This window comes from Alligator mississippiensis, chromosome 5 (genome assembly GCF_030867095.1).
Source record: "Alligator mississippiensis isolate rAllMis1 chromosome 5, rAllMis1, whole genome shotgun sequence".
Taxonomy (NCBI): domain Eukaryota; kingdom Metazoa; phylum Chordata; order Crocodylia; family Alligatoridae; genus Alligator; species Alligator mississippiensis.
This window is the reverse complement of record NC_081828.1, coordinates 38,766,918-38,790,354: the sequence shown is the minus strand read 5'-3', so window position 1 is coordinate 38,790,354 and position 23,437 is coordinate 38,766,918. Positions and strand designations below refer to the sequence as shown.

Here is a 23,437-nt window from a genome sequence, read left to right as displayed (position 1 = left end):
GCCCTGTCCTCCTACCACTGCACGCACACACACAAACACACCACACTTGGGATGTTGGATATCAGAAATAATGCCCATTTCAAAGGTGTGCTCTGTACATTGTTGCATACAGAACAGAGTTCCCTAGCCCTGTGTGTGTCCCTGCCGCTATAAGTCATCTGTGTGAGTGTGTGTGTGTAAGTGCGTGTAAAATGGTGCCCTCTACTGGAAGAGATCAGAACTGCCCAGCTGTATGTGTGTGTGCGCGTGTCCCTGCCACCACGGGGGCAGGGGGGGGGGGGGGGTGTGAAACGCTGCTCTCTACTGGAGGGGATCAGAACTGCCTAACTGTGTGTGTGTGTGTGTGTGTCCCTGCCATACAAGTCCTTCTGTGTGTGTGAGCATATGTGCATGTATGCATGCACACATCCTCACACCCTGCTGGATGAAGCGGAGCCACTCTGCTCCCGGAGGGGTCTTGATCCCTTTCTCAGCCCACCAGCAATGGGGCTCTCCTCTGACCCCCTCTGCCCCCATCCCAGCAGCTTGGCTTGGCCTGGTCCAGGCTACTCTATCACATTGAACTGATGGAGCTTATTGGTGCTGCCACCAGCATCCAAGGCCTCCCGCAGCTGGGTCCAGAACATATCTTCAGCATTAGGTTCCTCCGGCCAGTGCAGGTAGCTGTTCTGCTTCAACAGCTTCCTCAGGCGATGGTAGGGGGTGAGCCTGGGGAAGAGCAGGGCACAGTAACAGACATGAGACCAGGGCATCTGCAAGACCTGGGACATGTTCCCCACTCTGCCCCCTGCAGGGGCCAGAGTAGCTAGAACCCCTGCCCCCACCACCACCCACCAGCTCTCTTGCCCCTTCCACCCCCCACCCAGCAGCCCCTGCTGGAGTAGCTAGGACCTGCCACTCAGCCACCCCAAGTTGGGTTAGGTCTCACCTGTAGTTGGGGATCTCCTCCAAGAAGACCACAACCAGGGGGTCGTGCCCCTGGTAGTAGGTCCGGGAGCAGGCTAACTGCATCTCCAGGGAGCACCATTCACTCTCCAAGTAGTTCCTGCTCACCATGCACAGCGTCTTGCGGCTGCTGCTGATACCATTCTGGACATTGTCCAGGTAGTAGGCACCCGGTGCAAAGTCCCTGGGCCCAAAGCACAGCTGGTACTGGGGCTGTCCCTCCTCCAGCTCCACCAGCAGCTTCTCCACCACCCATGGTTCATCCTGGGTGCAGCATGAGATATAGGCATCATACTGGTAGGCCTGGCGGTGCCTCTGCAGCCGGCCCCTGCCCCAGGCCCAGACCAGGTAGAAGCTGTGCCTCAGTGTCCAGCCCATCTTGGCCTTTGCCACAGAGCCCAGCATCGTCAGAAGGGTGGCAAAAAAGGCTACCAGGAAGAAGAAGATGGCTATGTCCACCCTACAGAAGGTCAGATCCATCTTCTCAAAGCCCATCTCACTCAGCCCTGGGCCCAAGCAGGTGTAGGAACCAAGCAAGGGAATTTGGACATCAGGGTCACTGACAGACCAGTTCTGGAACCAGGCGTTCTCACAGGAGCAGGCCAAGGGGTTGTTGAAGACGTCCAGGTACCGCAACATAGTCAAGTTACCCAGCAGGGCCTGGCTGAGGTTCCTCAGCTTGTTTTCCCGTACTGACAGCCCCTCCAGAGACTCCATGCCAGAGAAGATGTCCAAGGGCAGGTCTCTGAGGGAACTGCCATCCATCCTGAGCCATCGCAGGTGGCCCAGCCCCTGGAACAGCTCTGAGTGGAGGCAGAAGGGATCTCCCCTTTTAGGATAGATGTCAGAGAGATCCAGGAATTGGAGTCCAGCCAGAGGGGCCAAAGAGAGGTTGAAGAAGGCGGAGCTGGGGTTTTCCCTCAAGCTGAGGTTCTGGAGCTTAGGGAGGCCTTGGAAGAAGTTGACTGGGAGCTCAATGGGAGGCTTGGGATCCTGGGAGCTGAGGTCAAGGGTACGGAGGCTGAGGAGATAGGTGAAGGGGGCAGACAAGTCTTGCTTGTTATAAGAGAACAGACGGTTGTGACTGAGGTCCAGCACCTCCAGGGCCTTGAGACCAAGGAAGGAGCCCTTGGAGACCTTGTAGAGGTAATTATGGGCCAGGGAGAGTTGCCGAAGGGAGGTGAGGCCTGTAAAGGCCTGTTTCTGAATGGTGAGGATCCTGTTGCTAGACAGCAGTAGGGTCTGAAGGTGGTTGAGGGGCTGGAAGGCATAGGTCTTCAGGTAGAGGAGACTGTTGTCTCTCAGGTCCAGGAACACCATCTTACGGGCATAGACAAAGGTGTTGCGGGTGACTGAGGCCAGCTGGCAGCCTTGGAGAAGCAGGGTCCTCAGGGAGGCCATGCCCAGGAAATTTTTCTTGTAGACGTAGGTCAGGCGGTTCCGGGATAGGTCCAGGAAGGTCAGATTGGGCAGGGCCTTGAAAAGGCCGTTCACCAGCTTGGTGAGGAGGTTACGCCGCAGAATCAGTGTGTGGAGCTGAGCCAGGCCCTCCCCCCACTGGCTACCACTGAACTGCTGGATCTTGCACTTGTCCAGCGAGAGGAACTCCAGGCTGTGAAAGGTATGGAAGTTAATTTTGTCCTTGTGGCTCAAAGGGGTGGTGGCTAGATCCAACTGGGTCAGGTTAGTACATGAGCCCAGCCAGGCAACTTGTGAGGAGAGGATCTTGGAGTGCTTGATATCCAGGACCTTCAGTGCTGGGAGGCCCTGTAAGACCTGGCAAGCCATCCCCACATCAGACTCCAGTGCCGGGCGCATGCTGGAGAAGTGCAGGGCTGTGAGGTTGGGCAAAGACAGCCCCAGGAGTTGGGAGATGTTCAGGTGGTTCTCATCCACAGTCAGCTCCTCCAGGCTTGGTGCAGTGTAGAAGGAGCTGGCCACCAGCTGAGTCATGTTGTTGCGGGTGAGATTGAGTTTCTGCAGGCTGGGCAGAGAGCAGTGGGTGAGGTCCAGAGAGACAATGTTATTGCTCCTTAGGTTCAGGCTCTTCAGGAAGGGCAAGGAGACTGGGCTGGAGTTCCGGCATGGTGAGGAGATCTGATTGGAATCCAAATCAAGGAGGGACAGGTTGGCCAACCCCTGCATGGCCATGGCCACGTCCTGGAGCTGAGAGAGCTGGTTGTAGGCCAAGTGGAGCTCCTGGAGGCTACCCAGCAAGGCCAGACTCTCAGGATGAAGGGTGGCAAGGGTATTGTGTCCCAGGTGCAGTACCTGCAGAGCAGTGAGCCCTGCCAGCACTGCAGGCTCCAGAGACACCAACCGGTTCTGACTGAGGTCCAGTCGCTTCAGCTCCGCCAGCCCCTGGAAGGCGCCAGGGTGGAGGGTGTCCAGCTGGTTCTGGTCCAACCGCAGCTCCTGGAGGTGGGGAAGGTGGGTGAAGGTGCTAAAGTTCAGCACTTGCAGGGCATTCTGGGAGGCATTGATCCACTTGGTGGTGTTGGGCAGGGAAGCAATGGCCTGGCTCAGCTGGACGATACCACGCCCCATGCAACTGGCATAGTCTGGCTGTTCAAATGACAGGGAACAGTGGGCAAAGCCATAGGCCCCAGCGCCCTGGACACAGGCAGCCAGGAAGAGCCATCGGGCAATGGGAAAGGGATGACAGTAAGGAGGGATCATAGCGGGGTCAATGGATGCGTGTGCCTTTGTGTGTGTGGACATGTGTGTATATGCACAACCCCTACTGTTGGCATATGTGTGCACACATCCTTTGCTATGTGTGCAATCTCCTACTGCGTGTAGACATGCACACATCCTCTACCATCTGCTTGCATGTGTGTGCATACACAACCACCTACTGTATGTGTTTATAACCCCAATCATGTGCACACATGCTTCAGCCCCTACTCTGTGTGAATGTGTGTATTTCTCTGTATGGTGTATACCCCTGCCTACCCCATGTGCATGGACATGGTGCAAATCCACAACTGTCTACAATCAGTGTGTGTGCTTGCACAGTCCTCTGTTCTGTGATAAGGCACTGTCCCCTTGTGTCTGGTGCATGGGTGTGCTTCCACACACAAAATCCCCTACAGGGCATGTGTGTATGTGTATGAGTGGGGAGGAGGATATGGGTGTCTACCAGCAAAATTCCCTACAGTGTGTATGTATGGGTGCGGGGAGGTTGTCTCCACTTCCACAATGCACACAAACCAGTGCACACACACACTGTTGCCCCCTACTGTCTAGACCAGGGGATTTCAACCTGTGGTCTGTGGACCCCTAGGGTTCCGCGGAGTATGTCTAAAGAGTCTGCGAAAGATGACTATGATCAATCAAAAGGAGGTGAACACCCACACTTAGAGTTCAAAGGGGTCCGCACCTCCATTCAAAATGTTTTAGGGGTCCACAAATGAAAAAAGGTTGAAAACCACTAGTCTAGACCTCCCCAGCTACACAGGTCAGCGGCCACTGGGAGGGAGGAGGGGGGCTTCTGCCTTTGCTTCTCCCCTGCTTCAGTGATTGGTGGTTCAAGCAGGACTTGCAGAAAAGGAAAACCTGGGAAAATCCTTTTATGCTGGGCAAAATCTTCTTAGTGGGGCTGCAGGAGTCTTCTGCTCGTTGCTGAGGCAATTAAAGGCTGACACGGCCAAGCCTAGCTCAGAGAACCCTGCAAGGACAAAGCAAATCAAAGTCCAGTCACTAGTGGTTTAGAGCAAGGTGGGAGGCAGGGGGTCGGGGGAGCCAGAACTCCTAGGTTCTCTCTCTCCCATCTCCAGGAAGAGAGTGGGTTCTGGTGCATCACAGCAGGAGTCCCTGCTCCTCTCCCAGAGCTGGCGATGGAGGTCAGGAGTCCTGGCTCCCAGTTCCGTCCCTTCCTCCTCCCCATCTTACTGTGCCCTTTATGAAACCAGTCACTTCCCATCATCACTTCCTCTTTGGCAGTGTTGAAATAACAGTCATTGCACAAGAAGGTTCCAATCGCGCCCAGTTAATGACTGGCACTAGGTTAGGTCAAAGCTAAGCACTGCCAGTCCCGGGGAGGGGGGAGCACTGGAGGGTGGGGAAGCAGCAAAGCCCTTTTCCCTCCAGGGGATGCCAGCCCCCATCCAGCCCTACAGACTGGCCCCATATGTACAGTGGGTTGCTGGGCCTCAGCCCCATGCCCAGCCCCAACATTACAGCCCACCCCACTTCACCTGAGCACTGGCCGCCCCCCACTCCAGCCACAGACACCGGGATCTGGGCTCTGCGTGCAGAGAGGGGCACTGATGGGGCTGCATGAGAACCGTCATGTGCGCACATGTGTGCTCAGAGGGGCTGGCTGGAGAGGGAGAGAGGTGCATGGGGGTAGTTGTTGGAGGGGCCAGGGAGTTCAGTGTGGGGAGGGCGGTTGTGAGGAGGAGAGGGGGTCCGTGGGGCAGGCTGCAGCTGAGGAGGGCTGTGCGAGGGATGGGGGCCAGCTGTGAGGGGACTTTGAGGAGGAGCTGTAGGTGCCACAGGGACCTGGGGGTTCTGCTCTATGTGAGGGGGGCTGTCTGTGTGGGGAGGCTGCATGTGTTGGGGGGACTATCTCTGTGGGGTTTGGGGGGGGGTGCTGTCTGAGCAGAGATCTGGGCCTGGTGCTTGTGGGGCACTGTGGGAAGCCACTGGGGTCCCAGCACTGCGAGTGCAGCCAGCCTGAGAGCAGCAGCAGGGCTGGGGGGACGTCCTGGCGCCGGGATCCGCACCTGTAGGCCACGGCAGGACATCCCAGACGGCCCCCAAACCCCGTAGCAAAGCAGCAGCTTCCTCCTCCCCAGAGGCAAAAACGAAACCAGCTGCGGGCAGCCCTCCCTCCCCCCGGCTCCCACACCCCAGGGCCCTGGGCGCCTCAGGGCAAGGGGAGCCCAGCTGCAGCCCGCCCGCGGGCCCCCGACCCCTGCCCGGCTGGGCTGGCTCCTACCTGCCGGGGCTGCTCCGACCGCAGCGCTTCCTCGCCCGGAGGCGGCTCGCGCTGAGTCGCGCAAGAATAGTTTTGAGTGGAGGTGAAACCCCCGGTGCAGCCCGGGGCTGCCGCCAGGGGGCACTGCCAGGCACATCGCGGGCAGTGCAGCCCCCGCGGGGCTGGGCTGGGCTGGGCTGCCTGGGCCGCGGCTGCGAGGCCCAGGGCAGGCGGCAGGCGGCAGGCGGCGGCCCGGCCCCGCCGCAGAGCCCAGGTTCGAGCCCCCGCTGCGGCCCCGCAGGAGGCCTGGCCCCGGGCCCGTGGGAACGCGGCGCTGCGGTCCGGCTCCAGGGCCGACGTGTCTGGGAGCCCAGCCAGCCCGGGGGAGGCGCTGCCAACGCGGGGCCCAGGGGCCCAGTCTGCGGGACGGGGGGAGCGTGGAGGCTGCCAGCACGTCGCGCACAAGTTGCAGCCGGCCCCGCGGGCGGGGGCGGGGAGGCGCCTGCACTCGGGGCTGCCCTCTAGCTTCGCCGGTGCCCCTCACTCCCGCCCGCAGCCCCCTGCCCCAACGCCCTGCCGGTGCCCGCTCTGCTGTCGCACCCCTCAGCAATACATTGCGATGCTACATGGACACAGACATCAGTACTCAGCTAGGACAGCGTCCCCGCCAGGTCCCGCCCTTCCCTGTGGCCTGGAGCCCCCGGAGCCTCGGGAAGGCGCTGGCAGGCGCACACGGAACTGTCTGGCCAGGAAACGCGCGGAAGAATAACCCGCTTTGCCGCGGGCTTCCAGACACCTCCTGGCGCGGGCAGCAACAAGCTCCTCCGGGGCTCGGGGCGGACGGGAGGCGGCCAGCGGAGCCCTGGAGCCCGGCCCGCAGCTGCCCCTCGCCGAATTTAGGACGAGGGGGTGGGGGAGCATAATGGCAGGGAAACCTCTAGCAAGGCTGCTCCTGCCTCCGTCCTAAGTTCATGACCGGGACAGCAGCCCCCGCGCCGGCACCCAGGGATATTATGACCGTACTGCATGGCCAGCATTGCCGTTACTACAGTTATTATCTGTTTCTATCACTGCCTATTACATTGCTACTATTACCAATATTACTATAATCTATTACTATTGTATATTACTATTGCTACTTATTACTACTATTCTACTATGTATTATCTATCACTATTATTCCTATTTATTACCATTACTATTGTTATTATTACTGTTATCTATTGTTGCTACCATTCCTGTTGCTATCAATTACTGTTATTATTTATGCGCTATTATTATCTGTGATTGTCTGAATAGCTGCAATATCCACCATCACTCACTGATGAACGGATGCCATATATTGTCCATTATTATCTATTACTATCTATTGCTGTTACTATTATTATTATCCTCTGTTACTATTGCTCTCGCTATATACTATTATTATTACTATGATCTATTATTATCTATTACTATCATAACTAGCGATCAGTATTACTATTATTTATGTCTAGTATCATTATTGTTACAATTATTGACGATGATGACGATAATAATAATAACAACAATATCCTCATCCCTGCTGGACCCACTAATCTCTCCTAGCGTCGGCTGAATTTCCTGCCCTCTGGGGCCATCTCCGATCACCAGCAAGCTACTAAGGGGGCAGCGAGAACAGCACCCCACCATCGGGGCAATAGTGCGACGACGTCCAACAAGCCCCACCCGCCCCGGGCTGTGAACCCGTCGCTAGCCCCACGTGAATCAGGAGCGATGGGCAGCGCCGCGATCCCCGCTCCCTCGCGCTAACCGGCTCCAGCTGTAGCCGCGGATGGAAAACATTTAAAGGAAAAGGGCGCAATGCATCTACTCCGGCGTCTTTAAATATGGAGATGAGCCAATGAGGCTCCGCCCCTTTTTGCTAATAGAACACGGGTGAATTGGAAAGGGGGTCGGAGCGGCTTCCTGATTGGCTGGAAGTTTCTTTTCATGCCGGAGCTTTGGAAAGTGATTTGTTTGGGCCCCACCCCCCAGCTCCCGCCCTACGGCCCCGCCCCCCCCGCCCTGCCAGCTCGCGGGGCAGCGCCGCGCCGCGCCGCGGACCGTCCGCTCTGCCCGGCCTGGCCCGGCCTCGCCACCATGTCCCGCTCGGACGAGGTGAACCGGCTCACGGAGAGTGTCTACCGGGTGAGGCCGGGCGGACCCCGCCACCGCCACCGCCTCGCCTCGGCCGCCCCGCGCGCCCCCCCTGCCCGTCCGGTCCCCCCGCGCCGCTGCCCTTCCCCGCCCACCCCGCCGTCTCCCGCGCCCTTTGTTGGAGGGAAGGGATGAGAAGGGGGAACCTGTCTGCCCCGTGGTGGGGTGGGGTGGGGTGGAGATGAGATAGGATAGCCGGAGGGGAGTAAGGGTGAGTGGCTGGCTGGGGAGTGTGTGTGTGGGTGGATGGATGGGTAGATGGAGGTGAGTAAGGGTGAGTGGATGGATGGAGGTGAGTAGAGGTGGACGATGGATGGACAGAGTTAGATAGTGGGGAGGGCCTGGGGATGGATGGATGGGAGTTGGCAGGGTGTGAGGGGACAGGCAGGGGCACAGGTGAGTGCAGGTGTGCATGTGGGGCCGGGTTATTGGGCATGTGTGGGGATTAGCAGTGGAGCGAAGGGCGTGTGTGAGGATGGACAGATGCATGGACAGGTGGGTGGCTGGGAAGGTCTGTAGGGAGAGAGAGCTGGTGAGCAGGTACATGTGGGGATGGGTGAGGTTGAGCATGGGATGGGTGGGGTGTTGGGTAGGCAGGGGAATGGGTGGGGGAGGAAGAGAGAAAGGGGGTTTTCAGGGACTGTTGGTAGATGGCAAGGTGTACGTGGGGTGGATGGTCAGTTATGGGGGGGGGGAATGGAGTGACGGGTGGCAGCCCGGTATGTGTGGGGACAGATGGGGGGTGGCAGTGTATGGGTGGGTGCTTGTGCGGAGAGATGGATGGGTGACAGTATGTGGGGGGTGGATAGAGAGATGTCAGTTTGCCAGACAGAAAGATGGGCCCTCGTTTTCCCTTTCTTTGCTGTTGAGGCTGTTGTTTTCTACCCACACCAAGGGAAGGCTGAGGGATGTGCATGTGTGGGGAGTTGGTGGGTGGTGGTGAGTTACCCCAGACTGCTGTGGAGTCACGCTGAGTACTGGGGAGCTTCTTGAGGCTTCTGACACTCGAATCAGGACACCACCTCCAGCTGAGGCTGATTCCCCAGGGGAAGAGGTGGTGACAATGAGCCCCATGAGCTGGCTCTGGGCGGAGGGGATTGGGGGTCAGAGGCTCCTGGGGGGTGGGTCCTGGGTACTTACCTGACAAGTTTTGGTCATGCTGTTGGGACAGATCAGAGGTTGCGCTCCCACCAGCTGGCATGGACACTGGTCCCCTTGACTCCCCTCCCCATGGCATGGTGGGTGCCAGCCATGTGGGCTGTGAGCCAGGGTGGGTGAGGGTCCCAGGCCAGGCACCAGCACCCCTGGGGGCTGGCATAGGCACTGGAGGTGTCTTCTGGTCTGAATGTGGCAGGATGTGACTGATGTTCCCCTTGCAGGAATATGAAGTTTTGGAGGGAGGGAAGCAGCGGCTGGAGTGAAGATGCCTATGTGGCATGTGGGTGGCTCTCCCGCTAGGAGCTGGGGGCATTGCTGTGCCCTCAAGGCCATACCCTCTTGGGGTGCGGTGGGTGCAGCGCAGTTCTTCTGGGGGGATACATGCTTCACAGGCTTGGCTTGTGCCACTGAGGGCTATTTGGGTTAGAGTTGTTCTCAGGGAGGAAGGGAGCTTCTGGCCTCCTCATCCAGCCACCCCTAGATCTGTCTATCTCTGTATCCCAAAATGTCTCCTCCTATGTCTCTACCCATCTCCAAACCCCCTGTTTCTCCCTCCCTTTCCCCACCCATCTCCACATCTCTAGGTCTGTCCATCCCTAAACATATCTGTCCATGCATCCATCCATTTGTCTATTCCCAAATCTATCTGCCAACCATCCCAATGTATCCATCCATCTATCCATCAGTCTCCACACACCCACTCTATCTGTCTATATGCCTCTCCTCTGCCCAGATTTTCCTGGGTGGGAGGCTGCTACCCACCTATTCATGAGAAGGCTTTTGCTATCTTTCTGCTGTGCACTGCCCCTTCCCAGTCCCTTTGAAGCAATCCCTTACCTTTCCCAACCTGGTCTGTGGGCTCTGGTTACTTCCTCTTTAAATGACCCCCCACGCCAGCCCTGCCTCAACACTCTCATCTGACCCAGGGCTGGGGAATTAGACCAGGCCGGGCTGCAGTTTCTGGCCAGATTAGATTCCTTTGCAAGGCTAAACCGTTCCCAAGGAAACAGCCTCCAGGAGCTAAGAAAGATCAGTCTGTGCTGGGCAGGCCCTTCCTTGGCTCTCCCCAGGGGTGCTGAGGTGGCAGAGAACAGCCCCAGCAAGGGAGTGACTTAGACACACCCCTACCCCACCTCAAAGGGCTCAGTGGTTTCATGATATACACTGTATGTATCTCTCCCTCCATCCCTCCACAACACCTCTATGAACCATCCACCCCCACACACCACCTCTGTCTGTCTGCCTCCATCTCTTCCCTACCCCAATGTCCCCTCTGTCTTTCTGTGATTCCCCATACATTCCTTCATGCATCCCCAGAGCTGTCCTGTCCCTGTCCACACAATCCTGTGGCCCCCGTGGGTGACACTGTAGGTAATGGCTTACTGCCCCATGACTGTCTCCTTGATCAACATGGTGAGCTTTGAGTTGGGCCTGCTGTACTGTTATTGTAGGGTCTTCCAGGAGCACTGCGCTTTTGGTGGGATATAAGGGAGTCATGGCTGTTTAGCAGAGGGTGATTCAACCTAGCTTTCCCCATCCCGTCTGCACTGCACCAGTCCTGAGGCTGGTTTAACCCTGGTTTAGACACAAGAGCTTTCCCATCTGATACTGTCCTAAGGGGAAGGAACCTAGCATCCAGGCACTTAAGTGCCCTGCTCTAACCCACTAAGACCCCACTCCCCTCCCAAAGCTAAGAGAAAATCCAGGCATCCTGGCTGCTTTCTTCAGGGATGCTCTTCTTGGGTTCTTCCCCACCAACCCGGTATCCCTGACATGGCAGTGCATTTAGGCAGGCAATGTACTTGAGCTGGCACTGCTTCCCCCTATGTACCACCCTCTGACGGGCTTCAGCCAGTAGTGCCCAGCACCCTAAGGGTCAGACCTGAGGCCCTTCCTGCTAGCCGGGTCACTGGGACCAGGCCTGGTGCAGAGACCCCCCACAGCTGGGTCTGTCTGTGCCTGCTAGGGACTGGGGGCAAAAGAGCAGTAGATCTCGGCACAGCATCACTCCTGGGAACAATGACTACACACCAAGATACTTTGGTGTGACATTATGCAAAGCCAGGCACCCCACCCCTACTTTAGACGGTTCCCGACACACCCCAATGGTTGCATCATAGCCCTGACCTATGCTATGAGATTAATAGTCTCCCTTTTGCTGCTTGGGGCAGGTGATCCTGGACCAGTTCAACCCCAGCCTAAGGAGCTTCGTCACAATGGGAAAGAGTTACCAGAAAGCGCTCTCAGGTTACCCCTGCTTTCCTTGTCTCCACACCTCGAGCCAGCCAGTGCCCCCAACCAGAGGCTGACATCCTCGGAGGGGACAGACTCTGTCTGTCACCTGACACATCTCTCCCCCTGCAGGGGTGACGGTCGCAGCTAAGGGCTATTTTGATGCCCTGGTGAAGCTGGGGGAGTTGGCCAGTGATAGCCAAGGATCCAAGGAGCTCGGTAGGTGACAGCCTCTCACAGTAGTCAGGAGGGGGTATTGGGTGTGGACCAGGCCCTTGGGCCCATGTGCTTCGATATTCCACTCCCTCCCAGCTCCAGATCAGCTGCAGGGTCCATCCAGCCCTCTGGGTTAGGCCCGCAGGCCCATCCAACCTGTTCTTCTCTCTCCCTACTGGGCTCCAGGTCTTCGTGCTGGGGGTTTCCTGCTGCAGGAAGATGCTGTTTTCCTGATGTGAGCCCGGGTTTCCGGCCCCCACCCCCTGGCTTGGCCTGTGCTGGCAGGGACGATTGATTGGGGGAGGAGGGAGGAAAGGGGGCTGTGTCTCCAGCTGAATTTCCCCCAGCCCACCCCAAGCATTCCCAAGCATAAGTCAAGGCTCAGACATGCCCCCCTGCCCCCTCCCTGCTCACTTAGCAACTGCCCCCCATCCAAGATTGAGGGGCGGGGTGGAAATCCAGTTTTAACCCTTCTCTTCCCTGAGATCTGCCTCACCAGGCTTTCCCACTCCCTACTCGACTTCCCTGGTCCAGATCCCGACTGATGGGCAGGGGCTGAGAGCCAAGGTGGGGCAGATTGAGAGGCAAAGGCAGGACTGCCTGAGGGTGGAGGGACAGAGTCGGAGCCCTGAGGGAGGGACCTTGTCCCTAGTATGCCTTCTCTTGGGGAGGGAGCATGATGGGAGTGGGTGAATGGGCCCCCAACAGAGATGGAGAGCATCTGTGGGTTGTGTGTACAAACTGTGTGTGAAAGGGGAAGTTGATGGGTTTGCATCCAAGTTGCGAGAGAGAATTGTGGGCATGAGCATGCGTGTGAAGGTACATCGTGAGGCAGTGTGTGCAAACTGAGTGAACGAGGTGAGTGTCTTATGTGTGTATGTTGTGAGGTGGTAGACCCAGGTGTGATATGTGGAAACTGTGAGTGTGTGTGTGGGGAGGAGGAGGGGAGAGGCATGTAGATCGTGAGAGTGAGTGAGGAAATTTGGAAATGTTTACAGTGTGGCTATATAGGATGAGAACCTGTGTGCGTGTGCGCCTGGGTGTACAAATCATGAGGATACACAAGTGGAGGGTGCACAGTGTAGCCTGTATGTGTGTGCTATATTCACACACAGGTTTGTTTACATCAGCATGTGAATAAATTTGTGTAAAGTGTGAATCTGTGTGAGAGGTGTATGTCAAGTGTGAAGTGGCATTGGAGTGTGAGGGTAGTAGCAGGTGGAGGCTTGGGGGAATTCTTGGGTAGTGTGCATGTGGAAATGGAGATTGTGTAGTTGTGTGAGAGCTCTGTGTGTTTGGTTGTGAGCATATGCTGCAGAAGGTCTGTGTGTGAACTCTGCCTGCCTAGTGAGAGTTTGTGGGAAGCCTGCAAATAGTGAGAGGTATGTGTGAGAGCAGAGTGGCACAACCTTGAAGGATGTACCTGCTAGTGCAGAATGTGAGCTGGAAGTTGAGTCTCTTAGGTATGTAAAGCTGTGTGTGTACCAGGTGGGGGAGGAGGGGCACGAGGAGTCCTCACATGTGCCAGGTGTGTGTCATGGGAAAACCACAATGCATTGGAAGACATGGGGAGGGGGGGCAACTCCACATACATACAAGGTGAGTGTATGTCAAGGGAACATACGTGCATATCATGTCAGGGAGCTGTGTATGTGAAGTGTGTGGTGTGCCTCCATGTATGTGCTATATGTGCCCAAAAGTGCTTGTGCATATGATGCTTGTGTCCATCAGACAAGCACATTGGTGGATGGTGAGCTGGTATGTGTGGGCATGGCTGGGACCCTGTCTTGGTGGGGGAGGGGAAGATGTGGCTAATAGCCTGGGAGATTAACTGGGTACTGATAATCCCATCTGGCTGGGATCGCACTCAATAGGCCTCTTCACCCACCCAGGGATCATGGAACAGATTAAAGCCCCCTCCTTGTCTCTCCATCCTGCAGGTGACACCCTTTTCCAGATGGCTGAGGTGCATCGCCAGATCCAGGTTCAGCTGGAGGAAACTGTGAGTACTGTTGTCCCCTCTGCCTCCCACTGCGCAGTGTGGGAGGGGAGGTCTGAGAATGCAGAGAGGGAGGCTTAGTGGTGCCCCAGTGCATTGTGGAAAGGAAGCATAGCAATGCCCCAGTGCATTGTGGCATCTTTGTCAAATTACCATGGCCGGCCATGCTCCAGTACATCATGGGAGTATTGCCAGGATGGCATGGCCATGCCCCAGAGCATCGTGCGTGGCCTGGCATTGCCCCCATGCACTATGTGAGGAGCACTCCACTAAGGCAGCAAGGTCTGGATGGTGATACCCAAGTGTACTGTGGGTGCTGCTTACCCATCACACTTCTGCTGACGTGCAGCCCTAAGATTTGTAGCCAAGCTGCAGGGACTTGTCTGGGGATGCTCTCAGAGCCAGGTAGTGTGGGGATGAGCTGTAGATGGGACCCTGTCTTACACTCTCACTCTGTCTCCATGGGTTGGTCTCAGTTGAAGCTTTTCCACTCGGAGCTGCTGTCCCAGCTGGAGCATAAATTGGAGCTGGACATCAAGTACCTGACGGTGAGCATGCCCTCCATGCAGCCCCCGATCCAACTTCCCTTCAGCCATCCCTTCTCACTTATCTACCAGCATCCGTCTGTCAAGCCCCAACTCTTCCCTCATCCCTCTGCTTCTTCCCACATCCTCTTTTCTTTCTTCCTTCCCATTTCTCATCAGTGTCTGAGGGCTTCACCCTTGGTTGGCCACAAGGTGCACTTCACCCACTGGGCCTTCTGATACCCTCCATACACTTCTCCCCTTCACCTCCCAGGGGGGCCCTTCCCCATCTATCTTATTTCACCACCCAGCACCCTCTCTCCCCATGGCAGGTCCTCTCTTGGCCCTCCCTAACCTCTCTCCCATGTCAGGACCTACCCTGTTCTGCCCATGGCAGGGTCTCTCTGCCCTGCCTGGTTCTTCTTCCCCCAGTTATCCTCTTCTTTTGTGCTCTTTGGCAAAAAAGCTGCCCTTGGGTAAAAGAAGCAGACACATCACCCTGCATCAGGTCCATGTCTGGGAGAAGCCATTGATTTCTGCCTTCAGCTAGATCCTTGATGTAGAATACTGTTGAAGAGGCTATCACTTTGCTGGCCTGGCCACAAAGCATTGGGGGTCCCTTATTCCTTTCCTCATGTTTCTGGGTCCTCCCAAAACCCAACAAGCTCTGACCATGAGTACTAGAGGCATCCTCAGAAATGTTGGTGGCGGTGTTTGTATTACAGATGCATTACAGTTGGAGAAATACCCTGGAGCTAGGCATAGGTCTCCTGGGCTGGGCTGGTTATATACTGTGCGCGTGCTAAATCAGCCCCTAGAGGCCCAGACTGTAGCTCCCTCAGCCACGGTGCCAGCCATGGTACTGCGGTGGGGGAGCACTGTGGGGCACCAGGCAGTGACCAGGCCTCTCTGCTCAGGAACAGGGTCTTCTTGTGGCTTTGGATCTGGGCAGCACACAGTGATTGAGATCAGGTCCCCTTGCTGTGCTGGGTCCCCCCCACTGTGGGGCGAGCTGATGCTCAGGCCTGGCTGAAGGTGGGAGCAGTCCCTGCTTACAGCTGCAAGGGCTTTCCAGAGGAGCTGAGCCCACTCTGTGGTTCCACCCCTCAGGCCACGCTAAAGAAGTACCAGAGCGAGCACCGCGCCAAGGCAGAGGCCATAGAGAAGTGCCAGGCTGAGCTGAAGAAACTACGCAAGAAGTGCCAGAGCAGCAAGAACCCCCAGAAATACGGAGATCGTGAGGTGCAGGTGAGGGGTGGGGTGGGGAGGGCAGGGCAGCAGGATGCATGTGGTAGAAAGTGCCATGGGGGAACACCCAAGGGAATCCCTTGTGCTGTGCATTCCCCCTTAGGAGGCCCTGGCTGAGAGGGAAAAAACTCTGGAATACAATGGGATTGCCGAGCTCCCACAGGAGAGTGAACTCACCCCACCCAACCCCCCCCTCCACACACACACATATCCGGCCAGAAACTCCAGATAGAGCCTTCCTGGCACGATGTCAGTATCAAGGGCCTACAGAAGAGTTTGAAGGTTTGAAGGAGCTGGGAGCTCCCCTCACAGCCAGTATTCCTGCCCCATGGCCTCCCACGGTAATCAATATTGGGGCTGGAGTGCCCCAGAGGTCCCTCACAGCCTGCTGTCCTGCCAGTAATGCCCCTGCTAGGGATAGGACAGCAAGGAACTCCACACCACAGCCAGCTTCTGCCCCATGGCAACCACTTGCTATAAGAGACTGGTCTTGCTGTCATCCTGGGCACTAAGGAGTGTCTCTGAGGGGTTAAAGATTTTTGGGGTGGGGGTCTGCCACTTGTGAGCTCTTGTGCATAGAACCCTAATTCCAGCCAAGGGGCTATAGGGCCACAAGGGATGGCCACACAGACACATGCCAACGGACACACAGCACAGACAGCGGTGCTTTGGGTCCCTGGGGGACAGATGGACTCAAGCACAAGTCCCATGACCTGACCCACCCACGCAATGACACACTGAAACCAACACAGACACACATGGATCTTGTCACAGTGCAAACGCATGCATACATACCGGGTCTTTTTGTACACCAGGGATGAGCAGACACATACACACACAAACACTGCCCCAGTACACATCAGAGTGACACAGGTTTTGATGCAGACAGATGGACACACACACAGGCATCCTGTTCCAACACTGAGTGACACTCACACACAGGTTTCCAGTACTGATAGATGCACACGCACACCGCAACTCAAAATATACCCAGAATGACATGCAGAGAAACAACCACAGACAGAGATGTGCGTGTGTCCAATCCCAGCCCAGACAGAGATGCTCAGACAAGCCCACATAGAATGACACACAAAACTGACAGGCACTGATGGATGACATACCTCCTGTCCTGACAGACAGACTCAGACAGACAGACATGCCCAGAATGACACGCATACGAACTAACAGCCAGAGACTAACGGATGCACACACATCCTGTTCTAATTCAGACAGACAGACGCACTCAGACAGACAGTCATGCAAAGAATGACACCCAGAAGGACTGAAAAACGTACAGATACACATACATGCACACTGTCTGTCCCAATACGCATGCACGCACATGCACACACTTCAAGTGTGTGCAGGGCATTGACAATGCAAAACCTGTGGGGGTCTGGAAAGTGACTTTCCCACTGCACCACCATCCAGCAGCCCTCCACCCTGCCCTCCCCAGTGTGCCAAGGGGTCCCCTGCCCTCCGCTCCCTTCCCCCTCCTCATTAAAATGTCAGGCACCCGCTCCCCCCACAAACCCCCACCTTGGCTCCAGAAAGGCCCCTTTGTCGGCCCCGTTGCTGAGACAACCATTACTTCGGGATCACGGCCTCTGTTTTAGAGGCCGAGGGGGTGGGGGTTGGAGAATGTGGGGGGGAGCTAAGAGGGGGATGTGGGTAACCCTTCCCTTGCTGGATCCTGCTGTTGGGGTCCAATCTGGGGTGACTGGATTCTGATGGGGGGTACTAGGTTCTGATCCAAGGAACCAAAAATATAATAGGGAGCAAGTGTCTGATATGGGGTGACTGTTTGTGACCTGATAGAGTTATTTGGGGTATGGGTGGTGACTCCAGATGTGGGTCGGGATCTTAAAAGGAGCAACCATTTAGGGGCTGGTGACCCATTTATATAGGATGTGATGCAGACTTGGTATGAAGTCCCAGCTGTGAAGTGACAGGGTCTGATACTGGGGTGGTGCTGCCCTCAACAGACATACACTCAAGCTGACACCACCTCAGGACTATTTTCTCTCCCCTTCAGTATGTGGAGGTGATGAGCACAAAGCAGAGTGAGCTGGACCGCTTTGTGGCAGAGGGATACAAGGCAGCCCTGACCGAGGAGCGCCGTCGGTACTCCTTCCTGGTTGACCGCCAGTGCACCATCTCCAAACACTTCAGTGCCTACCATGCCAGGGTGAGACTGGATCTCTCCAGTGCAGGCAGCTGCATGCTCCATAGCCCTCTGTCATGTATCCCTCCAGTCCCACTAGTGGGATGCCTCTGACCCATGGGATCCCTCCACCTTCTACCGAGCAGGAGTAAATGGAGCTGAACATCCAACACCCTTCCACCAAGGATCTCTTCATCCTACCAGATCCCTCTGCCAGCTAGTGAGAGAAGCAGCATTCCCCCCCCCCCCCCCCCATATCCCTCCATCCTATGGGATCCCTCTGCAATCTTAGTGAGAGTGCTACACATCTTTTATCCTTCTATTATGTGGCCTTCTTCCCTGCATTGGGCAGAAGGGAGAGGGAGGGTACATGCCTTACTGCCTCCATGCTGGAGCAGTGGAGGAGAGGACTTTTACCCCGTATCCCTCCACCCAGTACAGAGAGGAGCCACTTCATGTTCCTGCACCCCACAGTGACCCCATCTCCTCCCATCTGTGAGGGTTGTCCTTGCAAGGTGCAGTGATACAAAGTAAAATAGTCCCCTCTCTTCCTCACAGGGAGGAAGGATACTGGAAGGGGGCTCCCCTCTCCCCCATGCTGTCTTGTTCCACCCTGTGAGGGATCCATGAGGGGGGCAGTGGGAACCCACAGTGTGGGAAGAAGACCTGGGTAGGGGCAAGGGGTGACCCAGACCCTACTTTGGGTGGGGTATAGGACAAACCCTGTAGGGTGGGGATGAGTTTTTGGGGGTCTCCCTTTGGTGGGCACCAAGTGCAGTAAAGAGGGTAGGGAGAGTGTGGGCTCCATGGGGCGGGTGGTATCCTAGTGGGCACAGGGGGGCAGTGCAGGCCCCTTGCCTCTCCCACCTCACCCCTTTCTGGTCTCCCCCCAGGTGAAGGAGCTTTTGGGTACCAAGCTCCCTGCCTGGCAGCAGTCCTGCACGCAGCCCACACGCCTGCCCGAGCGCGCCCTGGCCCTGGTGAAGCAGACAGCCAACAGCCCCACTGCACCCACCATCTCTGAACCGCTGCCTGCTGCCAAGCCCCTGGAGGTGCCCCCCGAGCTGGCACCTCTGCTGGGGGGCGGGGGCCTGGCCCTCAACCATGTACGTCTGTGCCTGCGGGAGATAGCAGGGCAGTGAGCTCCAGTGGGAAGTACTGCCTGGGCTCCTGCATCTGTTCTCTTAAGAGCAGAGCCCCCAGGGCAGTGGCCCAGATGCCTGGGTCTCACCCCGGCATGCAGAGTGCCCCCTCTTATGCCTTTTTCCCTCCACAGAGTGCCTCAGTGCAGGAAGTGGCTCCCCTCCCCAATGGGGACTCGCACCGCACCCGGGGCTCCCGTGACATGGGGCACCCACCCCCCAGTGAGCCTGTCCCCACCATGCCTGGCCTGCTGTCCCCACAGCCTGCCCAGCCCGTGGCTGACCAGACCCCACTGCTGCCCAAAGCCAGCGACAGCTACTCCTGTACCCTGCCCATGCCACGGAAGGCCTCCACAGAGACCCGCCTCGCCACACTGGGTAAGTATTTGACCTCCCCCTCTATCGCTGCCAGCCCAACCCTGGGCTCCCCCCCCACCCTGCCTCACTCCTGACCCACAGCCCCTTGCCAGCCCAGCCAAGCCCAGAGCAATATGAATGGGGGTGGTGGAGTGGGGCAGGGGTAGCGGGGAGTGTTGTGCTGAGGCAACAAACCCATCTCAAACAGTGCAGCCCTGCAACCCTCCCCCATCCATAGGCCCCCATTCCCCACATCAGGCCCTCTTTGTGGCTCAGTGGGGGACCTGGTAGGAAGGACCGCTCCATTTCAGAGGAGGTGCCTGGCCCTATTTCCTCCCTTCCCCAGGCTCAGGCATCCTCCTCACATTAAACCAATTCCAGAACTTGCTCTGGATCTCATATCCTGGAGTTGCGTGGCAGGGAATGAGATGGGATTAGTTAGGGGGGGAAGGGGGAGACTGACTTCTTGCTCCTCCCTCAGGAGTCGGATATCACCCATGGGTCCCTGCCCTGAGCCCTCCAGGGGGCCCCTCCAGTTCCATCTCCCCTCAGCCCTCCACTGTCCCCACCCTCCTTTCCCCCACAGCTGAGAACAAGACCCTGCCGCGGATCGGGCCCCTGTCAGTGCTGCCCGCCCAGGCTGAGAGGCGCCGCGTCCAGGCTCTGTTCTCCCATTCAGCCGGTGAGAACAGCACCCTGCTCAACTTCCAGGAAGGGGACATCATCGCCCTGCTGGTGACAGAGGCGCGGGACGGTTGGCACTATGGAGAGAATGAGGCCACCCAGATGTGAGCGCTGCGGGACAAGGGTGGGGGTCTGGGGATGTCAGGTGCAGTCATCCCACATGGATGCCATGTCCAACCATTACAGAGGGCAATCTGGGGGCATTGGAAGAGTGAAGTCTTGGAGGTGTGAGTCTGGGGCCCTGCTATCAGTGGGTGCCACCTGATACCAGCCCCCCAACCCCAGTCCACCGTGGCTGGGCAGAACCCAGGCAGTTGGATCCACTCTGTCCCTGTCTGTACAGTGTCCCTGGGCCAAGGGTCCCAACTCCCGTGGACAGGGCCAGAGGCAACGGAGACCCTCAACCATTGGTCCCACTGGGCTGGGGCTGTGGCCGGCCTCCATTGGGGTGGGGGGAGGTCTTGATGGATGCCGCCTCCTGCTGACCTCTTTCTCCACAGGAAAGGCTGGTTTCCCTTCTCTTATACCCGGCCCCTCGCCTTATCTGAGACCCCTGAGAAACCCCACGGCAGGTGAGCAGGGCTGTGGATGGAGGGCAGAAGGGGGCAGGTTAGTGCTGAGCTGGGTGCCGATTAGGTGGGAAACAGGGATGGAGCTGGGGGTGGGGTGCGGAGGCCTGGGGGCTGGCATGGGGCAGGGGTGGAGCAGTTTGGTGATGGGGGGGGGGAGGGGAGAGGCTCGGGTTTGTGGGGGAGCAGGCTGGGATACAGAGGCTCCCTGGAAACCCCTCTTCTCTCTCTCTCTCTCCCCTAGTTTCCCACTGAGCAAACTCAACAGTAGCAGCACAGGGAACCTTGATAAATTAGGGAACTCAGCCCCCAGCCCAGAGAGGGGCCGCAGCAGGGACCCCCAGGCCTATATCCCCTCACCCCGCACCAGCACCTTCCGCCAGCGCCCCTACAGCATGATGAACCCCGACCTGTCACAGGTACGTGGAGCCCTGCTCCCCACCCCAACATCACCCTTTGCCCCACCTCAGCACCTCTGCCTGCTGCCCCCTGGCAGCCTAGGATGGCATTGCAAGTGCCTGATCTTGCCTGCCAACATACCCCTACCCCCATTCCCTGCCTGCTGCCCCCCGGTGGCATGTGGTGGCACTGGTGTGCCTGACCTGTGACCCAACCCCCCCATCCCCAATTTCCAGGCCCCCTGCCTCTTGCTGCCTCCTGGTGGCGAGTGCAGGTGTTGCAGCTCCAGCTCAGCCCAGCCCAGCACCCCTCCCCCCACCATAGACTAATCAAATTCTTTCTTTCTTCTTTCCAGTTAGCTAACGAATTTGGGAGCCCAAACTCCTCCCCCTCCAGGTAAGAGCAGTGAGCCCCGCTGCCTCCCCACTGGCTGGATGCATCCTCCCAGCCTTTCCAGAAGGACTCAACACTATAGGGCACCAGTGCTAGGACTCCCCCCCCCCCCCCCCCCCCCCCCCAGCTGCAGGACTCTGATCCCCCTCTTCTCTCCCCTGGCCCCTTTCCAAGCCCCTGCCCCTAGACCTGGCACTAGGCACTACTGCCAAGACTTTTACCCCCTGTCCTCCTCTCTGCCATCCCTCCCCACCGCCCATCTTGGCACCAATGGTGGAGCTGACCCAGGACTCAGCCCCCTTCCCCTGTTCAGCTGCCCAGGCACCAGTGTCAGGACACCCGCACTGCCACTCCCCCAATCCCTTGCAACCCCCTTACCCCACATCTCCTGCTTTCTCCCCCCAGGACTAACCCCTTCGCACACGTCAAGCTGAAGCACACGGTGACCAACGATCGCTCAGCCCCGCTGATCCAGTGAGACCCCTGTCCATGCCCCAAGCTGTAGATGCTCCCTGGCCAGGGAGCTAGTGTCAGGAAGGTGCCCCCTCTACCCCTACCCCTACCCAGCCAGGGCAAGGACCAGGGCCTGGCACAGCCTGGAGCCAGTGATTCACGGGCTCCCTCCAGTGGCCAATTTGTGGAAGTGTCTGGGCTGTGTGGCTCAAGACAGGAAGGCTCTGGGCACAGAGGGTCATGGGTTCAAATCCTGCCAGGACACCTGCAGGGGGCAGCTGAGGCAGGAGCAGAAGCTCAGGGTGGGATGGGGAAAAAGAGAGCAAGCAAGAGGCTACAGGACAGGTACAGAGACTGTGACGGAGAGGTAGAGCAGAGGGGCAGGTAAGGAGGGGCCTGGTGTAGAGCTGCCCTCATGGCCAAACGAGGAGGGGGGAGCCAGAGCATGTGGTGAGGTAGGAGGGAAGATGCAGGAAGGGGGGGGGCAGGGACTGCTCCCAGACAGCGGCTGCCCCCTACAGGTAACTAGGCATTGCCCTGTTCCACCCCCCGGGATGATTGCTGTGGGACTGTGCCTGTTCATCTGTTCCCCGCACCTGTGCACCATCTGTCCGTCCATGTTTTAAAACCCTCTGTATAGCTGTCAATCTGTGTCCTCAGCCATCTCCCTTTTACCTGCTGACCTGGCCATCACCCTGCACCTTCTCCAGTTGTCCATCTCCACCCATGCCCCTCTAGCTTCTCTCTCACCCCACGCGGTGCTGGATGTTCCCCCAAGTGCCTCCTCCACCCCCTGCGGACCCTACATGACCCTGTCTGGGCTATGCGTCAGGGACCCTGCACTTGCAGAAACTCACCCTGAGCACTTCATTGGGGCAGAGCTGTACCCCCTAGCTGGGTACATGGGGCAGAGGGGATGGAGGGAAACCCCCAGGCCTGGGGCTTCATTGGCTAACAATGAACTGCCCCTACGCTGGTGCCTGTCTTGGCATGAGTGGTACATGTCCTTGCTCCCCTCTCCCTGCCCCGGAGGAAAGAGCACACTCTGAGTTGTGTGGTGGGGAGATGCACACGTGCTGCTGCTGAAGGGGATGTGCCCTACCCTGTGTGTGTGCAGCCAGAGGCTGCGGCTGGTGAGCCATGTACATATCTATGCATCTTGAGAAATACTGCATCCCATCCTAGGATTAATAAAGATTAATTTAAACCTCTCCCAGCCATGGGTGCTCACCGCATCAGAAACTCCCCAGAACTTTGTACGTGTGCACGTGTGTGTGTGTGCATGTACAGGTGCATATGTGTGTCTGCATGCAGACATGTGCAAGTGGGTGTACATGTACACATGCAGGCATGTATGTGTGCAAGCATGTGGCGAGAGAGACTGCTGAGCTTCTGGTGCTTTCTGTCCACCTCCCACAACCAGTCCATACCCCTTGCCCACCCACTACCCCACCCATCCTTCCCCCAACACTCTTGCTCCCCAGTCCCTCCCTGCCTGCGAGGCCCATTATCCACTCATCCCTCCCCCTGCCACTCCTCTTTCTCCCTGCTGCCGCTTTCCATCCACCCACCCATCATTACACCATCCCCTGCTTTCCCAGTAAGGCTTTTTTTTGTTCTCTGGCTAGAAGACACTTTGATTTATTGTTCATTTTTGTTAATCTCTTCTTTGTTTTGGCAAATAGAGAACTCGGCGAAGGCGGTGCTGGCCCCTTCCAAGGCTCACAGGTCTCTATATACAGGCAGGGCCTGGCCAGCCCCCACCCGTCTCTGCTGAGTCGGCCCAGACCCACCCCACAGAGCAGCACCAAGATCTATGTCTAACCTGGGGGATTATTCACTCAGACTCACC

At 57.5% G+C, this 23,437-nt stretch overlaps 2 protein-coding genes across 4 annotated transcripts; one reads left to right on the top strand and one right to left on the bottom strand.

Moving 5' to 3' along the window:
• Positions 1–52: 52 nt before the first annotated feature.
• On the bottom strand, positions 53–7,579 carry LOC102575258 (toll-like receptor 13). Its single transcript, XM_006277653.4, has 3 exons — positions 5,891–7,579; positions 929–4,615; positions 53–708 (listed from the first exon to the last, which is right to left on the bottom strand). The coding sequence occupies exons 2-3, from the start codon at positions 3,757–3,759 to the stop codon at positions 546–548; spliced, it is 2,994 nt and encodes a 997-aa protein (XP_006277715.1). The 5' UTR covers positions 3,760–4,615; positions 5,891–7,579; the 3' UTR covers positions 53–545.
• A 317-nt stretch (positions 7,580–7,896) lies between these two features.
• Positions 7,897–23,234, top strand: LOC102575023 (brain-specific angiogenesis inhibitor 1-associated protein 2). 3 transcript variants are annotated; one of them, XM_019482476.2, is made up of 14 exons: positions 7,897–8,038; positions 11,377–11,452; positions 11,570–11,656; positions 13,594–13,655; positions 14,129–14,200; positions 15,287–15,424; positions 17,460–17,612; positions 18,482–18,694; positions 18,865–19,108; positions 19,674–19,875; positions 20,272–20,343; positions 20,585–20,759; positions 21,095–21,135; positions 21,538–23,234. In XM_019482476.2, the coding sequence occupies exons 1-14, from the start codon at positions 7,991–7,993 to the stop codon at positions 21,608–21,610; spliced, it is 1,656 nt and encodes a 551-aa protein (XP_019338021.1). In that variant the 5' UTR covers positions 7,897–7,990; the 3' UTR covers positions 21,611–23,234. The 3 variants fall into 3 exon arrangements, with proteins under 3 accessions (XP_019338021.1, XP_019338022.1, XP_059584088.1); XM_019482477.2 differs by having other exon boundaries at positions 7,908–8,008; XM_059728105.1 differs by lacking the exons at positions 7,897–8,038; positions 11,377–11,452; positions 11,570–11,656 and adding an exon at positions 11,702–11,888 and having other exon boundaries at positions 21,538–22,796.
• Positions 23,235–23,437: the final 203 nt, after the last annotated feature.

Excerpts from the sequence above, each read along its gene's own strand:
- LOC102575023 (XM_019482476.2), top strand. The coding sequence starts at position 7,991 with ATGTCCCGCTCGGACGAGGTGAACCGGCTCACGGAGAGTGTCTACCGG. Across the intron at positions 17,613-18,481 it reads TCAGTGCCTACCATGCCAGG|GTGAAGGAGCTTTTGGGTAC; the intron begins GTGAGACTGGAT and ends GTCTCCCCCCAG. Across the intron at positions 21,136-21,537 it reads CCAAACTCCTCCCCCTCCAG|GACTAACCCCTTCGCACACG; the intron begins GTAAGAGCAGTG and ends TTCTCCCCCCAG.
- LOC102575258 (XM_006277653.4), bottom strand. The coding sequence starts at position 3,759 with ATGTGTGCATGTCTACACGCAGTAGGAGATTGCACACATAGCAAAGGA. Across the intron at positions 709-928 it reads GAGGAGATCCCCAACTACAG|GCTCACCCCCTACCATCGCC; the intron begins GTGAGACCTAAC and ends GCTCTTCCCCAG.